General features: G+C 52.8%; 1 protein-coding gene across 10 annotated transcripts; it reads left to right on the top strand.

Moving 5' to 3' along the window:
• The first annotated feature begins 912 nt into the window (after window positions 1-912).
• Window positions 913-20,116, top strand: LOC111147151 (eukaryotic translation initiation factor 4 gamma 1). Of its 10 annotated transcripts, none has more exons than XM_022503063.1 (32): window positions 913-970; window positions 1,792-2,165; window positions 2,464-2,550; window positions 3,648-3,824; window positions 4,049-4,148; window positions 5,238-5,350; window positions 6,165-6,257; window positions 6,462-6,528; window positions 6,800-7,630; window positions 7,910-7,998; window positions 8,078-8,264; window positions 8,600-8,733; window positions 8,863-9,021; window positions 9,185-9,373; window positions 9,572-9,769; window positions 9,992-10,138; window positions 10,360-10,596; window positions 10,791-10,895; window positions 11,016-11,175; window positions 11,376-11,476; window positions 12,081-12,183; window positions 12,426-12,528; window positions 12,743-12,975; window positions 13,317-13,435; window positions 13,556-13,728; window positions 14,251-14,376; window positions 14,538-14,619; window positions 16,129-16,227; window positions 16,342-16,476; window positions 16,577-16,658; window positions 16,801-16,941; window positions 19,488-20,116. In XM_022503063.1, the coding sequence occupies exons 2-32, from the start codon at window positions 2,106-2,108 to the stop codon at window positions 19,670-19,672; spliced, it is 4,815 nt and encodes a 1,604-aa protein (XP_022358771.1). In that variant the 5' UTR covers window positions 913-970; window positions 1,792-2,105; the 3' UTR covers window positions 19,673-20,116. The 10 variants fall into 10 exon arrangements, with proteins under 10 accessions (XP_022358771.1, XP_022358802.1, XP_022358789.1 ...); XM_022503094.1 differs by lacking the exon at window positions 2,464-2,550 and having other exon boundaries at window positions 914-970; window positions 1,792-1,848; window positions 2,072-2,165; XM_022503081.1 differs by lacking the exon at window positions 913-970 and adding an exon at window positions 3,049-3,069 and having other exon boundaries at window positions 1,429-2,165; window positions 9,188-9,373.
• The last annotated feature ends 342 nt before the right edge of the window (window positions 20,117-20,458 follow it).

Raw genomic sequence — 20,458 nt, 5'->3', positions numbered from 1 at the left:
TGCCAAGTACGCAGGCACTGTTTCAAGCCCTTTTCACAGGAATTAGCCCCTTTAATCTTAATCTTTAATCCAATAGCGTGGAATTTATCATTGTGAGAGCACGGTGGTTAAAAGCTCAGACTGTGCCAAACTGCTTGGTTTCAAATCTTCCCATTTTACAACAGTTACTAAGTAGATAGGTAGCAAGTACATGGCCCGGGAAGTAGCAGAGTTTGGATTAAAACCTAGGCTATTCGAGTATGTGAATTTGGCTGTGGCTCTAGGACGATTCCTCCTGGTGCCAAAAGTCTTTTGGCTGCACGGCAGGAATTTTGGGATTACTTCTTCCATCATTATTCTGAACTTTCCATGATTGACTTTTGTCCCTCCCAGGTTAGTGGCTGATCTTTGTAAGGCAAATTTCCTCGTACGAATTCCTTAGAATGTTTCAGTCCTTTTAGCCTAGCATTCAGTTTAATAGGTACTTCACTTTATTTTCAAAGGCTGCATAATTTGTATTTCTTTACGTATTTGTATCATGATTTATTTTGGCAGGACAAGAGTCTTTAATTTCGGTATTCTCAACACGCTCCCCACCCCGCCCCGTCCCGTCCCGTCCCGCCCCTCCCCGCCACCGCCACCACTGGCCTAGTACTTAGTATGCACTCAATAAATGCCTGTTCAAAGAATGAATGAACTAAAAGAACAGCGGAACAGAGACGCAGAGGGGGGTCGGTCTGGAAGTTCCAAAGTTCGGGAGGGGACAAGGGGGCGGGCAACGACTGTCACATGACGAGGCGGGGCAAATCGTCTGTACTCCCCGGCGCCGAGCGCAACTCCGCCCTCTGCGCCGGTCACGTGGGGGCGCCGGCTGCGCCTGCGGAGAAGCGGTGGCCGCCGAGCGGGATCTGTGCGGGGAGCCGGAAATGGTTGTGGACTACGTCTGTGCGGCTGCGTGGGGCTCGGCCGCGCGGACTGAAGGAGACTGAAGGTAAAGCCGCCATGTCCGGGCCCGACCCGGCCCCCCCACCCCCTCCCCCCGCATCCGCCGCCATCCGGGCCGGGACCGGCCGCCCTGCGCAGCCGCCCCGGCGCCGTGGCCCCGCGGCCCAAGTCCGGGCCCCGACCCGCCAGGGCCCGATCCCTGGCCCACGTGTGCCCGGCCTGGCCCGGCCTGACTGCTGGGTGGGGGTGGGGGAGCGCGGGGCCGGAATATGCGGTCCCCGTGGGCTGGTAAGGTGCCGGGTTCTCCGGCCGCGAAGTGCCACCTCGGCCTGACCCGAGGGGGCCCCGCGGGCGCAGGCACCGCGGCTCCCGGCCCACCGCCCCCTCCCCCCTTTGCGGCCCGGCCGCCGGGAAGTGACACGTTGTTCTTTGGCACTGGCCGGCGCTGCGCAGGGAGGGCGCAGGGGAGGGAGGCGGCAGCGGCGGGCAGGGAGGAGCCCCCGGCCCCGCCCGCCCTCCGGGCCGACCCTCACTTGCTAGGAACCGGCTCCTCTTCGGCCGCCGCCCGCCTGGCCTTTTACGGCCCGACTCCCGCCCTTCCTGGCCTCCACTTCTGGGCGGCGGCAGGCCTAGCGTCTGGCCCCGTGAGGGTGCCCCCGCGGCTACCCGCAGCAGGCGTGCCTTGTGTGCCCCTGGGCCTGGCCCCCGAACCGGGTGTCCCCAGGTGGGGGGTGGGGACACCACGGCCGAAGCTGCTAGCTCCGTTTGTGATCCGGGAGCCTGGTGCCAGCGAGACCTGGAATTTCCGGTCTGGTTGGTCTTGGGCCCCGCGGAGCCAGGTTGATACCCCTCACCTCCCAACCCCAGGCCCTCGGATGCCCAGAACCTGTAGGCCGCACCGTGGACTTATTCTTAACCGAGGGGGTGAGTGAGGGGGCTGTTTCAGCAGACCAGGGGGTGGTTGGAGGTGATGCGGGTTTGACAACGTGTTGGCGGGGACATAAGATAGATCTTTTCTGCTCCTTCACCCCTTTCACGCCTCTGGGACTCTGTGTGGGACCCAGCCCTTCCTTCATCCCCTCCCCCACTCCCATTTGCCTTAAGCTTGGGTCCCTTCCCCTTTCCGAGCTCCACTCTTTCCTAACAGGTGCTGGGGGGACCCTGATGTGGCACCAAATGAAATGAACAAAGCTCCACAGCCCACAGGCCCCCCACCTGCCCCATCCCCTGGACTCCCACAGGTAATTAGGGAGGAATTAGTAGAGACTGGGATGGGGGTGGGGGCGATCGGGCAGCTGGTCAGGAACAGGTTCCAACCTCTGGATTTTCCCACCCCCATCTGTGTCAGGGCAAAGTGCAGCTTCCTGCTGCCAAATTGAGACAGGGCCCCTGGGCTGTTCTCAGGGGCTGTCATGGGGAAGAGGGGGCATGTGGACTGCTGATGCTCCTGCCACAGGTCTGCTCCCCTTACTTTACCAGCTTAGGTTTCTGCCCCACCCGGGTTTCCCCTCTTGCTGAACTCTGGTCTCCCCCCTTCAGCCAGCGTTTCCCCCGGGGCAGACAGCACCGGTGGTGTTCAGTACGCCACAAGCGACACAAATGAACACGCCTTCTCAGCCCCGCCAGGTGAGGGGCTGTGGGGAGGGGAGTAGGGGGCCTGGGTGGGAGCCATGGAAAGTTTAGGCCAGTTTTGGGCCTAGGATGGAAACTCTGGAGGCCCTGTACCTGCCCCATTTTCCTGACAGTTGCTTTGTGTTCTTTCATGCGGCTCTGCACTTTGTGCTGTTGATTACTTACAGTGGGCAGCCCCTTGGGGAGTATGGAATCGGTGGGGGTGGCATTATTAGGGGTCCTGGTGCCTTGAGAATTGGGAGCAGTGCTTTGGGCCCTGCTGCCAACTCCTCTTTTCCTCTTTCCTCCTTTTCTCAGGGGGTTGTGAATGCTCCATTCCCCTTCCCTTCTTTCTCTTTGCACTATGGCGAGATAATCACTCCAGCTGGTTCTTGCCTTTCTCTGTTCCCTAAATTCTTCCTAAGTGGGAGCATTCTTGTCCTGCTTCTTCATTTTTTCTCCCTCATCACCTTGGGGATAATTTTCTTCTTTCCTGTCCCCATGTGCTCTCAGGGAGGATTCAGGTCTCTGCAGGTAATACCCCTTTGCTAATCCTGGACCCTCTCGTGGTCTCACCCTTAACCTCCACCCTAGTCAAGGGCTAGACACAGGGACCGGGTCTTCAGGGTGGGGACACGTCTGCTGTTAAGGTCCTCAGTCTGACGCGGAGTGATGCATGTTAGAGGCTAGATCTTGGCAGAGTGCATATCTGGGAACTGGGAGACTGTTGCATGTTAGTGGTTAGCTCCTCTGTACCTTAGGGTGGAGCAGTGCATGCTGGGGAGTATGTTGCCCAAAAGGGCTTTACTTAGGCATGATGCATCTGGGTATTAGGGAGCCTTTGCAGAGGGGTAGCCTGGTAGAGGTGACATGAGAATGCACGGCAGTGAGGGAGTAAATATTCATGGAGTGCAAAGTGCATACCTGAATGTGGAGGTTACATGTGAGTACCAGGGGCCACTTAACCATCAGTTGGTCAAGTGAGTTGGGATTGGCCCTTGTGCTCCAGAGCCCCCAGTACTTCTCCCCAGATGAGAGACATTGTGGAGTGGCCATTTTGGTGTCCCATTTCCTCCCTTACCAACACCAACTGCCTTCCTCCCTCTTGACAGCACTTCTACCCCAGCCGGGCCCAGCCCCCAAGCAGTGCAGCCACCCGAGTGCAGAGTGCAGCCCCCGCCCGCCCTGGCCCAGCTGCCCATGTCTACCCTGCTGGATCCCAAGTAATGATGATCCCTTCCCAGATCTCCTACTCAGCCTCCCAAGGGGCCTACTACATCCCTGGACAGGTGAGGTTGGTGGCTTGGGGGCTGGAAGCCTCGAACCTTAAACCCCAACCCTCCTCTCCCTTACCCTGACCCTCCAGTCCCATTTCTTCTGCAGTGGTGGGACTTCCTTCTGGTCATTGCCCACAGTGTCTTGTCCTGTCATGCCTTGCATTCTCTTTGTAGTCTGATACGGTACTCATAGCTCCCTCAACTCCTCTCCCCTCCTCCTCCCTCTTACCCACCAGGGGCGTTCCACATATGTTGTCCCGACACAACAGTATCCTGTACAGCCAGGAGCCCCAAGCTTCTATCCGGGTGCGAGCCCTACAGAGTTTGGGACTTACGGTAAGCAGAGGAGGGAGTCCCGTGGGAGTGAGTCCCAGGGAGCATCTAAACTCACCCACGAATTCCTAGACCCTTCCTAGGCTCATTCCTCGGTCTAAAAACGATAGGGTTAGTAGGTAGTAGGGATCGGTGCTAATGTGAAACTGGTGTTGGGTGGGTTGGGGGGGGCAGGGAGCATTTTATCCTATTGGCGAGAGTTGGGAGTCCTCCCTGTGTCCAAGGCACAAGTTTGAGGGCCTCTTAGTAAGCATTCCCTGTGACACTTGTTCCATGGTTGGTGGGAGCCCATGTAACGTGGATTTGGAAGGTTTTGTAGCTGTTTTTCATTTATGTTCTAGGGAAGGATTAGTCTGTTCTTTATGGCAGTGGTTTCCAAAATTTTTTGATCATCTGTCAGGAAAAATTTTGAGTATGTACCTCTAATACATGTATGTTTTTGTTTGTTTATACACATGCATCATTTAAACAACACACTTAATGTTGCTTGTTAAAAACAAGTGGAGATTATGGATGAGATTAAAGAACACATCCCATTTTGGAGACCATTGCTTTAAGGAATTAATTTTTCCACATCCTGGGCCTGGTTCATAATGTTACTCTTTGTTTCCTTGCCCCTTAGTAAAGGGCTGGAGACTGGAACTGGATTCAGGTTAAGTGGAACAGGGTTGGCAAATCTGTCTTTCTCAATCCCAGCCAAAGATCTGATTCTGTTTCAGGTTAAGTAGTTGCTGTTCCCTCAGAATACATGCATGTATGTTGCTGGGGGTTGGGGGCATACGTAATACCTTATAGGGTAGAAGTGAAATAGAAGTCCTGGTAGTGGCAGCTGGTATGTGGTGGGGAAGGAGTGCCTGTCTACGAGGTGTGTGTATGTCAGTGTCAGGAATTCTTATAAACGCAGTTCAGACTGGTTCCCCAGCTTTGATAGACACCTAATTCCCTTGGGGAGGTGGGTGGGGCAGGGCAAGGGGCCGGCTGTGGGTGATGAGAGGTTCTGGGGATGGGAGGCGTTCAAGCAGGCGTTTGTATATGGCTGGGCCCTGACGCTGCCGCCATTCTTCCTTTCTGTGTCTCTCCCCCTCCCCCAAGCTGGCGCCTACTATCCAGCCCAGGGTGTGCAGCAGTTTCCCACTGGTGTGGCCCCCGCCCCAGTTTTGATGAACCAGCCACCCCAGATTGCTCCCAAGAGGGAGCGGAAGACCGTGAGTAGCAGCAAGGGGCTCTGGGACATCTGGTAGAGGGAGAATCAAGGTCAGGCACATTGTGGGTCAGGGAGCAGAAAGTTGAGGAAGGAGATCTTCAGCTGGGAGTGGTTAGAGAATGGAGATCTGTGAAGTGCTTAGGTTCTTTGTAAGGACTAAGACTTCAGTATAGAAGTGGCTCATGGGAGGACTGAGGTGGCTCCTGCGGGAGTTCCTAAGAGACCCAGGTTCTGGGGGTCTATAAGATCTATGTTTGGTTTTACGTTTCTGGTGGCTTGTCTTGGAAATCGTTTGTTTTCTGTGGCCCCACCCCCCACCTCCCAGTCCTGGAAGCTCTTGAGGCCTCCGCCTCTGCTCAATCCTCAAGCCCTGGGCGTGGTGCCCAGAATAGGGTGCCAGGGCTGGGGAAGCCGCTGAGTCACCCTGGCTCCACCCACTGGATCTGGGCCCTGCCCCCAGAGATCAGGCAGACTAGCCACAAGTGAGCTGTATGGGTGCTAGATGGGGGTCCTGGGCCCCATGGTGTGCAGCCAGTGACTTGGGGACTGCTGGTGGGGCAGGGCTGATGGAGGGAGGGGCATTGTGATGTACGGGGGTGCTCTGTGAGGTCAAGGGTCTCTTAGGGATGGGGGGCCAGGGTAGGGAGTACAAGATGAGCTGGATGGGTTGACAGTAGAACTCATGGGGTTTCTGGCACCCACCCACCTGCTTCCCAGTGGGGGGTGGGGGGTTGGCCTGGAGTCTTAGGAGTGGGGCAGGGTGGAGAGGTGGGCTCCTCCTGTTTCCCACTCATCCCGGAGCTTTCTTTCCCCAGATCCGAATTCGAGATCCAAACCAAGGAGGGAAGGATATCACAGAGGAGATAATGTCTGGGGCCCGCACTGCCTCCACACCCACCCCTCCCCAGGTATTGTCTGATCTTTGCGTGAGGCCCTGGCTAGGATGGCTGTTCTGACCTGGGTTGCCAAGTCCTTTGATCTTTTCTTTCAACTAAGGGATTTCTTTCCCTGTTTTCCTGGATTTTTAGGCAGAGTTAAAGTAGCAATGGCTCTAGTAGAGAAGGGTTGTGGGCCTCTTCAGGGCAAATTTGGTAACCCTTTGTGTCCTGCAGACGGGAGGCGGTCTGGAGCCTCAAGCTAATGGGGAGACACCCCAGGTTGCTGTTGTTGTCCGGCCAGGTAAGTGAGCAGGTAGGGCAGAGCTTTTATGGGGACAAGGAGGGTGACAATTTCACATGCTAAGGAGGTGGAGTAACTTGACCTGGGTGCCAGAGAAGAATGGGTAGTGGGATTTTGCGAGTGGACCAGATGTTGGGTGAGAAGGGAAAAGGCTAAGGTGGGATAAGATTGCAGGGGTGGGTGTTAGGCTGGGAATGTCTTGGCTGGGAGGAGGAGGAACAACAGCAGTGAAGGCCTGCCTTTAATGACTGTCTTCTTTCCTGTGGCGTAGATGATCGGTCCCAGGGAACAATCATTGGGAGCCGGCCGGGCCTGCCTGGCCCAGAACACAGCCCTTCAGAATCCCAGCCTTCATCACCTTGTCCGACCCCATCACCACCCCCAATCTTGGAACCGGGGTCTGAGCCTAATCTCGCAGTCCTCTCTGTTCCTGGGGACACTGTGACAACAGGGATGATCCAGATGTCTGTAGAAGAATCCACCCCTCTGCCCCGTGAACCTGGGGAGCCATATTGCCTCTCTCCAGAACCCACTCCCCTCGCTGAACCCATACTGGAAGTAGAAGTGACACTTAGCAAACCGATTCCAGAGTCTGAGTTCTCTTCCAGTCCTCTCCAGGTTTCCACCCCCTCTGCATCTCACAAAGAGGAAATTCTTCCTGAACCAAATGGCATGGTCCCGTCTGAGGATCTGGAACCAGAGGTGGAGTCGAGCCCAGAGCTTGCTCCTCTCCCTCCCCAAGCTTGTCCCTCTGAATCCCCCGTGCCCATTGCTCCAACTGCCCAACCTGAGGAACTGCTCAACGGAGCCCCCTCGCCACCAGCTGTGGACTTAAGCCCAGTCAGTGAGCCGGAGGAGCAGGACAAGGAGGTTCCCGCATCAGTGGCTTCCCCCACCATCCTCTCTGCCAATCCGGCTATGGCTCCTCCAGCTACTTCCCCAGCTCAGGAGGAGGAAATGGAAGAAGAGGAGGAAGAGGAGGAAGAAGGAGAAGCAGAAGACGCTGAGGGTCAGAAAGGAGGAGAGGAACTTCTTCCCCCAGAGAGCACCCCTGTTACAGCCCACTTGTCGCAGAATTTGGAGGCAGCAGCCACCACCCAAGGTAAGGTGTGGCTAGATGGTGGAGGTGGGTCAGGCTGGAAAGCGTGGGTTTTTTTCTCTATATTGATGACCTTTCATTTGTGCCACTGTGTCTGGGTCATAGAAGCCCTTGATGGAACCTAAGAGATAAAATTCCAAGATGAAGGAATTTTAAGTCTGAAGTGGGTGTGATGGAAAGAGGAAATATTGTAGAGTAGTTGCTTTTTTCTTTTTTAATTTCCCTAGGGATTAGGGGTACTCCATAAGTTATTCTTATTTTGTTACCCACCCCCCCAAACAGTGGCAGTGTCTGTGCCAAAGAGGAGACGGAAAATTAAGGAGCTCAATAAGAAGGAGGCTGTAGGTGACATTCTGGATGCCTTCAAGGAGGTAAGGGAGGAGAGAGGACAGAGTTTGGGTATGAACACTAGTCATACTGCAACCAAAATGGAATATCCTATGTTTACAGGTGAGCCCAGGAGTACCAGAAGTGGAGAATCAGCCTCCTGTGGGCACCAGATCTGGTCTGGAACCTGAGGGCAGTAGTGCACCCCCGAGGCCCGAGGAAGCAGACGAGACCTGGGACTCAAAGGAAGACAAAATTCACAATGCAGAGAACATCCAGCCTGGGGAACAGAAGTATGAGTATAAGTCAGGTATGCTGGGGTGTCTGGGTGGCTCAGTGGGTTAAGCATCTATCTTGGGCTCAGGTCATGATCCCAGGGTTTGAGATTGAGCCCTATATGGGCTCCCTGCTCAGTGGGGAGCCTGCTTCTTCCTCTCCCACTGCCCCTCCCCCCACTCATGCTTTTTCTCTCTTTCTCTCTGCTCACTTGCACGTGTGCATGTGCGTGTGCTCTCTCAAATAAGTAAATAAACCTTAAAAAAAAAAAAGTCCAGTATCCTGAAAGAAAGGTTCAGAAGGGTTGGGTGTTGTTGCCAGGGCCCTGAGAGACAAAGTTGTGATTGGTTCATCTTGTCTTCCTCGTAGATCAGTGGAAGCCTCTAAACCTTGAAGAGAAAAAGCGCTACGACCGTGAGTTCCTCCTTGCCTTTCAGTTCATCTTTGCCAGCATGCAGAAGCCGGAGGGATTGCCCCATATCAGCGATGTGGTGTTGGATAAGGTTGGTAGGCTTGAGGGGGAAGGTCTGTTCAGGCTGGCGGGCTGGCTGGCTGGGGGAGGGGCCTGAGGTCCTCAAAGAATAGTCAGGAACCATAGCCTCTTTCTCACGCCTTCCCTGTCCCCTTTGCAGGCCAATAAAACACCACTGCGGCCACTGGACCCTACTAAACTTCAAGGCATAAATTGTGGTCCAGACTTCACTCCTTCCTTTGCCAACCTTGGCCGACCAGCCCTCAGCAACCGTGGGCCCCCGAGGGGTGGGCCAGGTGGGGAGCTGCCCCGAGGGCCGGTGAGTGGGATTGGCTAGAGGGACAGATGGTCAAGGGGGGGTGGGGGATGGCTCCCTTGTCCTGCTGAGGGGAGGGGGCATCTGCCCTTGTAATGTGTGATAGCAGTGTAACGGGTTCTGCTGACTTGTCCTGTGTCTTCACTCGTCCTTACCCCTTGCTTAGCAGGCTGGTCTGGGACCCCGGCGCTCTCAGCAGGGCCCCCGAAAGGAACCCCGCAAGATCATTGCCACAGTGTTAATGACTGAAGATATAAAGTTGAACAAAGCAGAGAAAGCCTGGAAACCCAGCAGCAAGCGGACAGCCGCTGATAAGGATCGAGGGGAAGAGGATGCTGATGGCAGCAAAACCCAGGTACTGGCCAGTGCTGCTTTTGCTGTTTCTTCTCTTCAGCTCTGCTCTCTGAGCCAGCTCTGCCCTCTTTGTTTCTGTCATTTTTATCACTGGTGGCTACTTGAGTCCCCTACCACCCTCTCCCATCTCTCCCACTCTCCCACCGACCTCTTCTGAGAACCTCACTGGATTCTGTGTCTTTTCTGTTTCCTCTCCCAGGACCTGTTCCGCAGGGTGCGCTCCATCCTGAATAAGCTGACACCCCAGATGTTCCAGCAGCTGATGAAGCAGGTGACGCAGCTGGCCATTGACACTGAGGAACGCCTCAAAGGGGTCATTGACCTTATCTTCGAGAAGGCCATTTCAGAGCCCAACTTCTCTGTGGCCTATGCCAACATGTGCCGCTGCCTCATGGCGGTTAGTTTCCACTGTTACTAACCCTTGTGGTCTAGTCTTCTCCTTCTCTTCCTAAGACTTCTTGAGTTCAGCTTCTTGGTTCTCTTCCAGCCTGTGCTGTTGATGGCAGCCAGGAGGTGGCAGAGTGGGGGCCAAGGGTCTTCTGCGTTAGGTAGCTAAAGACTCTGGGAGGGTCTGCCCACTCGGGACCCATCTACATAGGATGTTCTCTCTGACATACAGCTGAAAGTGCCCACTACAGAAAAGCCAACAGTGACTGTGAACTTCCGAAAACTGTTGCTGAATCGATGTCAGAAAGAGTTTGAAAAAGACAAAGATGATGATGAAGTTTTTGAGAAGAAGCAAAAAGAGATGGATGAAGCTGCCACGGTGAGGAATGCACCAAGTGCTCTGCCCGCCTCTTGCTGCTCTGCTACATGGTGGGGTGGGGAGTAAAAGGGGGCTGGGGGTGATGGTATTTTGGGGGCTTTTCTGCCTTAAGGCAGGAAATGCTTGCTGCTAGGGTTGGGAATCCAGATAGTGGAGGAGAGAAGGGTTTTAGTCCAGTGTCTGGGTACCTCTCTCATGGATTTCTGTCCTATAACTGGCAGGCAGAGGAACGGGGACGCCTGAAGGAAGAGTTGGAAGAGGCTCGAGACATAGCCCGGCGGCGCTCGCTAGGGAATATAAAGTTTATTGGCGAGTTGTTTAAGCTGAAGATGTTAACAGAGGCGATAATGCATGACTGTGTGGTCAAGTTACTTAAGAACCATGACGAAGAGTCCCTTGAATGCCTTTGTCGTCTGCTCACTACCATTGGCAAAGATCTGGACTTTGAAAAAGCCAAGGTAGGGGTCCTGGGATGTGGAGTGGGACAGGCCGAAGTGCTTGGGGTCTGCTGTTGGCTCACCAGCTCCTTGCTGGGCTGCTGTGTGGGCCGCCAAACCCCAGTGATGGAGCTGAGGGTCTGAGGAGGGGCCGGGCCTGTGGCTGTGGGGGAGGTATTACTGGTTCCTGACCTGATCCCTTGGCCTCTTCCTAGCCCCGAATGGATCAGTATTTCAACCAGATGGAAAAAATCATTAAGGAAAAAAAGACTTCATCACGAATCCGCTTTATGCTGCAAGACGTGCTGGATCTGCGACGGGTGTGTGTCCTCTCCTTCCCACTGCCGGTCTGCTGCCTGTACACGGTGCCCTGGTTCCCAACATTGCTTCAGCTGGCCCTCTGATACGGTGACCTTGTGACTGGTCTTCTGTCCCCGCAGAGCAACTGGGTGCCACGCCGTGGGGACCAGGGTCCCAAGACCATTGACCAGATTCACAAGGAGGCTGAGATGGAGGAGCACTGGGAACATGTAAAAGTGCAACAGCTGATGGCCAAGGGCAGCGACAAGCGTCGGGGCGGCCCTCCAGGCCCACCCATTAGTGAGTTTGTGGCTCAGATTAAGGAGGGGGCAGAGTGAGGGGTTATGCTTTCCACTGATGACTTCTTGTTAGTGCCACGTGTCTGGGCCACTGAGACCACATGATGGAACTGAGGATCTGAGGAAGAGGGGCTGGGGGCGGCCCCCGGTGAAAGGGTGCTAGGAGGTACTCATTGCAATATGCTTTTCTCTTTGTCCCAGGCCGTGGCCTCCCACTTGTGGATGATGGTGGCTGGAACACAGTCCCCATCAGCAAGGGCAGCCGCCCTATTGACACCTCACGACTCACCAAGATCACGAAGGTAGGGGGGTGTATTGGAGAGGGTGATGGTGGCTGTGAGAGGGTAAAGAGGGATCAAACAGGCACTGAGCCTAGGTTTGGATCTTGGTGCCCTCACTCTTTGAAGTTGGAAAGGTGGCCACTGAATTTTTCCTCTTGGACTGTTAGCTTGCTAGAGACAGGACTGCCAACTCAAGGGGGTGTATTCACATTTGTCTGAGCCAGTGGTCAGCAAACTCCCAGAGTGCAAATCTGGCCCATTTTTTGCTTCTCTATATTCCACAGCTAACAGGTGGCCTTTATGGTTTTTTAACGGTTGAAAAGAATAAAGTAGATGATATGTATTATGAAGTTATGCAGAATGTCAATTTCAGTGTCCTTGGTTTTATTAGAACACAACCATAATCATTCTCCTTAAGTATTGTCTGTGACCACCTTTGCGCTATAGTGGCTGAGTGGAATAGTAGAAATAGAAACTGTATGGCCTGCAGAGCCTAAGGTATTTATTATTTGGCCTTTTACAGGAAAAGTTTGCCAGGCTCTTGGTCTAGGCTGTTTGCTACTGTGTAGCAGTAGGCTTTGGCCAGATCAGATTCATGACTTCTCCATTCCGTTTCCTTCCTCAGCCCGGCTCCATTGATTCTAACAACCAGCTCTTTGCACCTGGAGGACGATTGAGCTGGGGCAAGGGCAGCAGTGGGGGCTCAGGAGCCAAGCCCTCCGATGCAGGTATGGAGGCCACTGTAGAGAGTTGGGTGACTGTTAATCCTCTTTCTTGAGGGCAGAGGCCTGGTTGTAGGGGAGGCTTTTGGTACAGTGTGGTTAGGTAATTACAGGAGGTCTGTGCTTGGGACTAGGGACTCAAAGAACTGTTCGTGTTGGGAGTAGGACCAAATGTCCTAAAGTGCGAGTAGGAGATAGAGTGGAAGAAAGTAGGAAGAGAGTTTGATCTGGGCTTTCTGCCTCCCCAGCATCAGAAGCTGCTCGTCCAGCTACTAGTACCTTGAACCGCTTCTCAGCCCTTCAACAAGCAGTACCTACAGAAAGCACAGATAGCAGACGTGTGGTACAGAGGTGAGGTTTCCTGGGTATCTTTTTATCACGCGGGGCGTACTGTCATTGGTCTTCGGTGGTTGCCATAGGAGTTCTCACACCTGTAATGCTCAGCACCCCTAGCTAAATTCGGGCACATTCCTGATGCTAGGAACTAGGCCCGATGGTAGCTATATGAGAGGGGGCTTAGCCTAGGCAGTACAGGTGAGAGGTGACATGCCTGTTTTTTCTCCAGGAGTAGCTTGAGTCGGGAAAGAGGTGAGAAAGCTGGGGACCGGGGAGACCGCCTAGAGCGGAGTGAACGGGGAGGTGACCGTGGGGACCGGCTCGATCGCTCTCGGACACCTGCCACCAAGCGGAGCTTTAGCAAGGAAGTGGAGGAGCGGAGTAGAGAGCGGCCCTCCCAGCCTGAGGGACTGCGCAAGGCAGCTAGCCTGACAGAGGATCGGGACCGCGGTCGCGATGCCGGTAAGGGGCTGGGAGAGGAAGGGAAAGGTGTGGGTTTTGGACTAGCCAGTCTCTAATCTTCAGAGCTCCAGGCCTTTCTTGCTAGGAAAATTAGAACTAAAGAGTCTCCATGGGGCACCTGGGTGGCTCATTCGGTTGTGTCTAGCCTTGGGCTTAGGTCATGATCCCAGGCTTCAGGGATCCAGCCCATGACAGGCTCCCTGCTCAGTAGGGAGTCTGCCTCTCTCTCCTTCTGCCTCTCCTCCTCTCTTTCTGTGCTGTTTCTCACTTTTTCTCTCTCGAATAAATGAAGTCTTAAAAAGAAGAACTAAGGGGTCTCCAATCTGTTCTTCCCCCTGCAGTGAAGCGAGAAGCCACCCTGCCCCCAGTGAGCCCCCCGAAGGCTGTGCTTTCCGAGGAGGAGCTGGAGAAGAAATCCAAGGCCATCATTGAGGAATACCTCCATCTCAATGACATGAAGGTGGGCATTGGGTGGGGTCTGAGTGACAGCAGAGTGGGTGGGACATATGCTGGCAGGCATGGAGCATGGGGCCCAGAGCAGACAGTGACTGCCCTCTCCCTCCTGCCCGCATCCCCGCAGGAGGCAGTGCAGTGCGTACAGGAGCTGGCCTCGCCCTCCCTGCTCTTCATCTTTGTGCGGCATGGCATTGAGTCAACACTGGAGCGCAGCACCATCGCTCGGGAGCATATGGGGCGGCTGCTGCACCAGCTGCTCTTTGCCGGGCACCTCTCCACTGCTCAGTACTACCAAGGGTATGCCTTCTGAGGGCCTTCTACTTTGACATACCCACAGACTTCCCGCCTCTGTAGGACCCATGCAGCCTTGGATAAGAGTGGTTCCTCAGCCAGCCTGGTCAGCGTTACTTCCGGCAGGGGTAGGGTGTACTGTGCAAGGACAGAGTGTGCTATAGCTTGAGATAATTGCCCCATGTTTAGGAAGTGTTCTCAAGGGGCCCCACAGTTGATCCTTTAACAATGCCATGTTGCCCAGAAGGAGAGTTGGGCCCCAGCTTTGCTAGAAGGCCCTGACCTTTTTTTTTTAAAGATCTATTTTTATTTGAGAGAGAGAGGAGAAAGAGGGGGGGAAGGTGGGAGGAGGGGCAAAGGGAGAGGGAGAGAATCCTCAGGCAGAGTCCCCTCTGAGTGTAGAGCCTGCCACAGGGCTCTGCTCGAACCCCAAGATATGACCTGAGCCAAAATTAGGGAGTCGGACGCTCAATTGACTGAGCCGCCCGGGCACCCTTAGAATGCCCTGACTTTGAATTCCATTTGCAGGCTGTATGAAATCTTAGAATTGGCTGAAGACATGGAAATTGACATCCCCCATGTATGGCTCTACCTAGCAGAACTCGTAACGCCCATTCTGCAGGAAGGTGGGATACCTATGGGGGAGCTCTTCAGGTAAGCCTTCTTTAGTGGGATTCAGGGGAGGTAAAGACAAGAAAGTTGGGGAAGGAGGCATATATGGCAGGTTCAATGCCTGGGTTTAGGGAGGGATGGGATAGTGTACTGAGAGGGCTTTGGAGGCTATCCACACTCACTGTATTTTTCTTTCTCTTTAGGGAGATTACAAAACCTCTGAGACCCCTGGGCAAAGCTGCTTCCCTGTTGCTGGAGATCCTGGGGCTTCTGTGTAAAAGCATGGTAAGTGAGAGCCTTTGGGGGACGTGTTGAAACTTCTCTTCCCGCCACACGGTTTTGGCCAGTTGCCATGACCCTGATGCCTTATGGTCCTTTGGTGGGACAGGATTAATGGTGATGGTAGTGCTGTGTTGGGTACCGGGGAGAGGAAACGTTGAGGCTGGCACTCTCAGACCAGTTCCTGTCATGAGTTCTGGGCAAGACTAGAGGAGACTGGCAATCTAAGACCCTAAATCCCTGATTGATTGAGTCACTCATTCAACTAGCATTTTTTTTTTTTTAAACACTTATCAACCACATACTAGACAATGGGAATACCACAGTGAATAAAACACAGTTAGGAAACGAGCTGGAAGAGAAAAGTAAGAAGCAGCTTAATAAAAACAGTGTGAAATAAAATAGAATGGAGTGTCTTGAGTACTGTGAGGTTGCAAAGGAGTGTCTCTTTGGTGATGTTCATGATGGAAAGCTTTCCCAGAAGGGTGCTAGAACTGCTTTGTGAAAGTTGGTGGTGACAAGCAAATGTCATGGAGAGAAGGAGAGATGGGAAAGGCAAGTGGGTAGGGCACTTCGTGGTTGCCAGAGCTGGGAAGAGCACTTTGAAGAGTTTAGCTGCTCCTGGGGCTTGGACAGATGAGACTTGAATGGAAGGGAATTGTTCTTTCAGCGTCTTATTTATCCTTTTAGATAGAAACCTGTGTTTGGGTAGTTTGTGTTTTCAAAAAAGAGAGGCATATTAAACTATGTGTATTGCGTTGAATCTTAGTGCAGCATGTTGTAGTACACGTTTTTGCTACACTGTTAAAACACTTAAGGTGGTTCGTTTAGATGTAATGTATCAACTGTGAGACCATTCAGTGGCATTAGGATTAGCATCTTTAAAATTTGTGAACTATGGTTGTCTTAATAAGGGTTGATGTCATCATTCTGAATATGTTTTGTTATAAACAGTAATAAGTTCAGAATCTTTTGTCCCCTCTCAAAATGGGCTCAGACTGTTTATATGGGGATTGTGGGGGATATATCTGCTTCTCAAATTTTCTGGACCTGGTAACCAAAAAGGCTTATTTGTTAGAAGTTGTCCTCTCCTGTGAGCATTTGTTTGCTTGGAATAATGAAAAACTAAGCTGTTTTAGAAAAAGAAGCATAGAGGAGTGCGGAAGGCTGAAATGAGGTATTTGGGTTTGGTTGTTTATACCTTTGTCAGTAAAGGTAATTCTATGAAAGCTGACTGACCTCTTCTGTAGAGGTTCTTAGGCTACCCTCCATCCCCGGGTTCTTAGCACTGGGGTAGATGATTTATGTCTTTGGGTGGACATATTATTTGGCTGATGTCTGTGTCCAGTACTCATCTGTAGGCATGGAGAGACTGTGCCTGTTTGGTACCTCTGTAACATCCTGAGCACCTAGTGGGCACCTGTTGGTCTTTCAGTAAATATTTGTTGGGTGACATTTGTGGAGCTAGGTGTTTGAGGGAGAGAAGGTTGTTGAATTGGTCTTGCATTTTTCCAGGGTCCCAAAAAGGTGGGGACGCTGTGGCGAGAGGCTGGACTCAGTTGGAAGGAATTTCTACCCGAAGGCCAGGATGTCAGTGCATTCGTCGCTGAACAGGTTTGTGCCTGGAGTTCAGCTAATTCTAGCATTTGGGACTGGCCATTCTTCTTCCTTTTCCCTCAGCACACTCAACATGGTGCACTTACCTCCTGACTGTGGGTCTTCTTGTAGAAGGTGGAGTATACCTTAGGGGAGGAGTCAGAAGCTCCTGGCCAAAGGATGCTCTCTTCCGAGGAACTGAGCAGGCAGCTGGAGAAGCTGCTAAAGGAGGGCAGCAGTAACCAGCGGGTGTTTGACTGGATAGAGGTAGGTTTCTCCTGGGAGAAACTGGAGGGAGGAATAAAGGAGAGGAGTTCTTGGTGTGTGGGTAGAGAATTTATGGGCCATTTGTTTCTCTTCTGCACAGGCCAACCTGAGTGAGCAGCAGGTAGCATCCAACACGCTAGTTCGAGCCCTCATGACAACTGTCTGCTATTCTGCAATTATCTGTAAGAAGAGCCAGGGAGATGGTGGGGCAAGGGTGGGCCCAGCAGACAAATGGTGGGAGGGAGGTTTTTGTGTTTACCTCCTAGTTATGGACCAGGTTGAGGGTGCATTAGTCCACTTAAACTCTTGTCTTCTTCCCTGTAGTTGAGACGCCGCTCCGAGTGGATGTCGCGGTGCTGAAAGCGCGAGCGAAACTGCTCCAGAAATACCTGTGTGATGAGCAAAAGGAGCTGCAGGCGCTCTACGCCCTTCAGGCCCTCGTAGTGACCCTAGAACAGCCCGCCAGTAAGAGCCAGGCTGCAGGGCGTGGGGATGGGAGCGCTGCCAGAGAGTAGGGGGAGTCATGGAAAGGGCCTCAACCCAAGAAAGGGGGGTGGTCCCTGGAGAGCAAAACGCCCTGGTGGTTGATTTCTTTCCTCTGCACGGGTTTGTTTCCTTGCCTACAAATGGAAGGTGTTAAGACTCAGCTTTGAAGGCTAATTGACTGCCATTTTTTGCTTAGCCAGCTGTTAGATGCCAGGAGCATGGAGGTGAGAAGTGATCACGATTTCTAAGGACCAAGTACTCTTGAGGCCTGGCGGGGGGCGGAGAGGCTTTTCTTTCCTTGCCTCATTTAATTCTCACAACTATCATCCCCTTTTCCATATTGGGAGACTGAGATTTAGGTTAACATGCCTGAGAGTGTGCATTCGGCAAATAGGGATGTGCCAAGGTACTGGGACTTAGGCAGTAATTAAGTCAAGCTCAGTTCTTGTGTAGGCATGGAGTCTTAGCAGTGGTGATGAGTGTCGAAAGATGGGTCCTGCAGGGAGCTCTCCAGGGACACCTAGTGTAAGGGATAATGAGTGGGAACTGACAAACCAGCCCAATGACAAATGGGAGGGGGAGACTTGCAATGAAGGAATTGTGTGTAAAGGAAGGCCATGAGGCAGAAAGGACTTGACATAGCAGTAGTTATGTGTGAGGTGAGATGGGGCTGGAGAGATGGATGTGGGCCAGGTCCTGCAGGGCTGTCTAAGCCATGGGACAAATTTTGCCTTCAGCCAAAGGCTGGGAAAAAGGTTTGTGGAATTTTAAGTTTTTAGATCATCCTGGCCATTAGTAAGTAGGAAGAGTGGTTTGGAATAGGGTGAATGTGAACATGGCAAGAGCAGTGAATTAGGAGCAGGTTGTGTTTCGGTGGCTCAAACTTGTTGGTAACAGTGAGGCTGGGAGTTGTGTGGTTACAGTTAAAATATAACACTAACGTGGCAGGAGAGGTCATAAGAGCAGGGAAGTTACAGGACTTCCAGGATGCTCTTTTTAGCAGGTGAGGGGATGGTGTGGTACCATTCGCCTGGGGGATTAGGAACGTTGGATAATGAGTTTGCAGTCCATGGGTGGGGGTGATCAGAGATGTCAGGTAGACAGCTGGGTATGGGAATTCATTTGGAAAGGAAGAGGTCAGGGTTGGTGGCCGGTCACCAGAGGATATGGGATTGCCTGAGGGAGAGTGGTGAGAGTCTGGGATAGAATGTTGAGGAAGTGGAGGATCCCCAGGTAGGGATCAGAGGAGGACAGGGCCCTATGAACAAAGTAATTTTAGTAGAGGGAAGTGGTCTGTAATATTAGGTGCTACTTGAGAGTTCCATAGGAGCAGACCTGAACATTTAGGGCCTTTGGGGTGTAAAAACATGGAGGCCATTTTGGCATAAACAGTATTTGGTAGAAGAGGGGCAGTCTGTATTGAAAATGACTAATACCTGACTGAGACAGGAAGAAAGGAAAATAGCAAGTGTAGACAGAATCTTTGAGATTAGTTAATCTCGTTTTAAGACAGAAATCTCTTGTTTGATTGTAAGAGATAGTGCTTGTAAAGGAGGCCTTTTGTGTTTAGATGGGAGAAACTTGGGCTCAGAAATAAAGGGCAGGGTGGATAATTGTGTAGGTCCTCAGGGTGGGTGTGCATGGAATTTGGAACACAAGTTTGGGATAAATGCTCTGCTGCTGTAGGATGGGTCTGGGGAGTGGTGTTGTGGATTTGAGGGTGTGTGTACCCTGAGGAACATCCTGGCTTGCAGCTTCTCATAGATGGCTGTAAGCGTTTCATCTAGGCCTAGATTCCAGATCCGAGGCTTTTTGTATTCAGAAGAAAATGTGTTTGCTGCTTGGGCTCCCTCTGCTTTTGGAAATTTTGGCAGTGCAGTGTGGGGTTATGGGATTGTTGTGTTCAGTGCTTATAGAACAAGTGCTTGGGAAGGCTTAACTAATAGCCAGGATGTGTGGAGAAAGAGGGTCAGAGAGCAAGGGGTGCTGGAGTTGAGCCTAAAGAAATTCAGTAGGAAGGTGACAAGAGAGGATGTTCCTGGCAAAGGATGCAACACATGTAAAAGTCTCAAGGCCAGAGAGGATTTCTATGTTCAGGGTATGTGTGGTAATATAAGAGGAAATTGGGATCTGAGTTTACCAGCATCTATAATGGGGGCCAGTGAACGTTGCAGGTTATAAAGCCTTGACTTTGGTGAGTGATACATCTGGGACTTAATGTCATTCCTAAATTGAGGAGTACCAATTCTGTGTATAGTTTTTCCTCATTAAATATATCATGAGTGAAGCTGCTGAGGTGAAGCTAGGGTGGGTTTGTAAGGTTTTGCTGTGACTCATTACCGTGCACCCTCTCTTAGAACATGAGAATAACATCTTGTTACAGACCTACCTAGTCACTCTGGGATGGTCAGACAATTATCAGGATGGCAGGGCAGGCCCCTTGTTTTAACTGCGGAGCCTCGGAGTGGAGTGGGGTGGCTGTGGGCAGCACTCCTTTTAACTGCTCTCATCCTGCCTGCTTGCAGACCTGCTTCGGATGTTCTTTGACACGCTGTATGACGAGGATGTGGTGAAAGAGGATGCCTTCTACAGCTGGGAGAGTAGCAAGGACCCTGCTGAGCAACAGGGCAAGGGCGTGGCCCTTAAATCTGTCACAGCCTTCTTCAAGTGGCTTCGTGAGGCGGAGGAGGAGGAGTCTGACCACAACTGAGGGCGGGTGGGGCCGGGGACTTGGAGCCCCATGGACACTCGGATGGCCCTGCCAGCCGCCCAGACTGCAGGGGGGGCGGCAGCAGCGGCGGTGGCAATGGGTGCCTGTAGTGCGATGTGTCTGAGCTAATAAAATGGCTGAAGAGGCAGGATGGCTTGGGGCTGCCTGGGGCCCCCCCCTCCAGGATGCTGCCAGGTGTCCCTCTCCTCCCCCTGGGGCACAGAGATATATTATATATAAAGTCTTGAAATTTGGTGTGTCTTGGTGGGGGGGGCACCACCGCCTGCCCCTGGGGTCCTTTTTTATTTTCTGAAAATCACTCATGGGACTGCCGTCCTCGCTGCTGGGGGCATATGCCCCAGCCCCTGCACCACCCCTGCTGCTGCCTGGGCAGGGGGAAGGGGGGGCACGGTGCCTGTAATTATTAAACATGAATTCAATTAAGCTCACTGCCTCCCTGCTTTATGGCCTGCTCCCTCTGGAGAAGGGGTATGGATAGGTGGGCAGCCTCCTTTCCAGAGCTGGCGCTGTAGCACTGTTCCCTGCAACCTGGCACCCCTCTTTCCTTTTCCCCTGTCCATGATTGTGGGGGGCTGTCGGAGGGTCACTGTCCGGGAGGGTTGGACCCTTGAAACGGACATAGTGGGGGCGCCCTGTTGGTTGGTAGGGGAGGAGAGACAAAGAGTTGTGGGGTGCTTCCAGAACACACTTGATAGACTACTGTCCTAGCATGCTGTGATACAGGCCCCTGTGTATGGAGGCGGTCCTGCGTTTCAAGCTGTTTAT

This window comes from Enhydra lutris, unplaced genomic scaffold (genome assembly GCF_002288905.1).
Source record: "Enhydra lutris kenyoni isolate GAN:26980312 unplaced genomic scaffold, ASM228890v2 scaffoldscaffold2, whole genome shotgun sequence".
NCBI classification, from domain to species: Eukaryota; Metazoa; Chordata; class Mammalia; order Carnivora; family Mustelidae; genus Enhydra; species Enhydra lutris.
The sequence above is the reverse complement of the archived record's forward strand: the minus strand, read 5'-3'. Positions and strand labels throughout refer to the sequence as shown.

Bases quoted from the DNA above. Each gene is read 5' to 3' on its own strand.
- LOC111147151 (XM_022503073.1), top strand. From the start codon at position 2,106: ATGAACAAAGCTCCACAGCCCACAGGCCCCCCACCTGCCCCATCCCCT. The intron at 6,529-6,799 runs GTAAGTGAGCAG...CCTGTGGCGTAG, and splicing joins TGCTGTTGTTGTCCGGCCAG to ATGATCGGTCCCAGGGAACA. The intron at 12,529-12,742 runs GTGAGGTTTCCT...TTTTTTCTCCAG, and splicing joins AGCAGACGTGTGGTACAGAG to GAGTAGCTTGAGTCGGGAAA.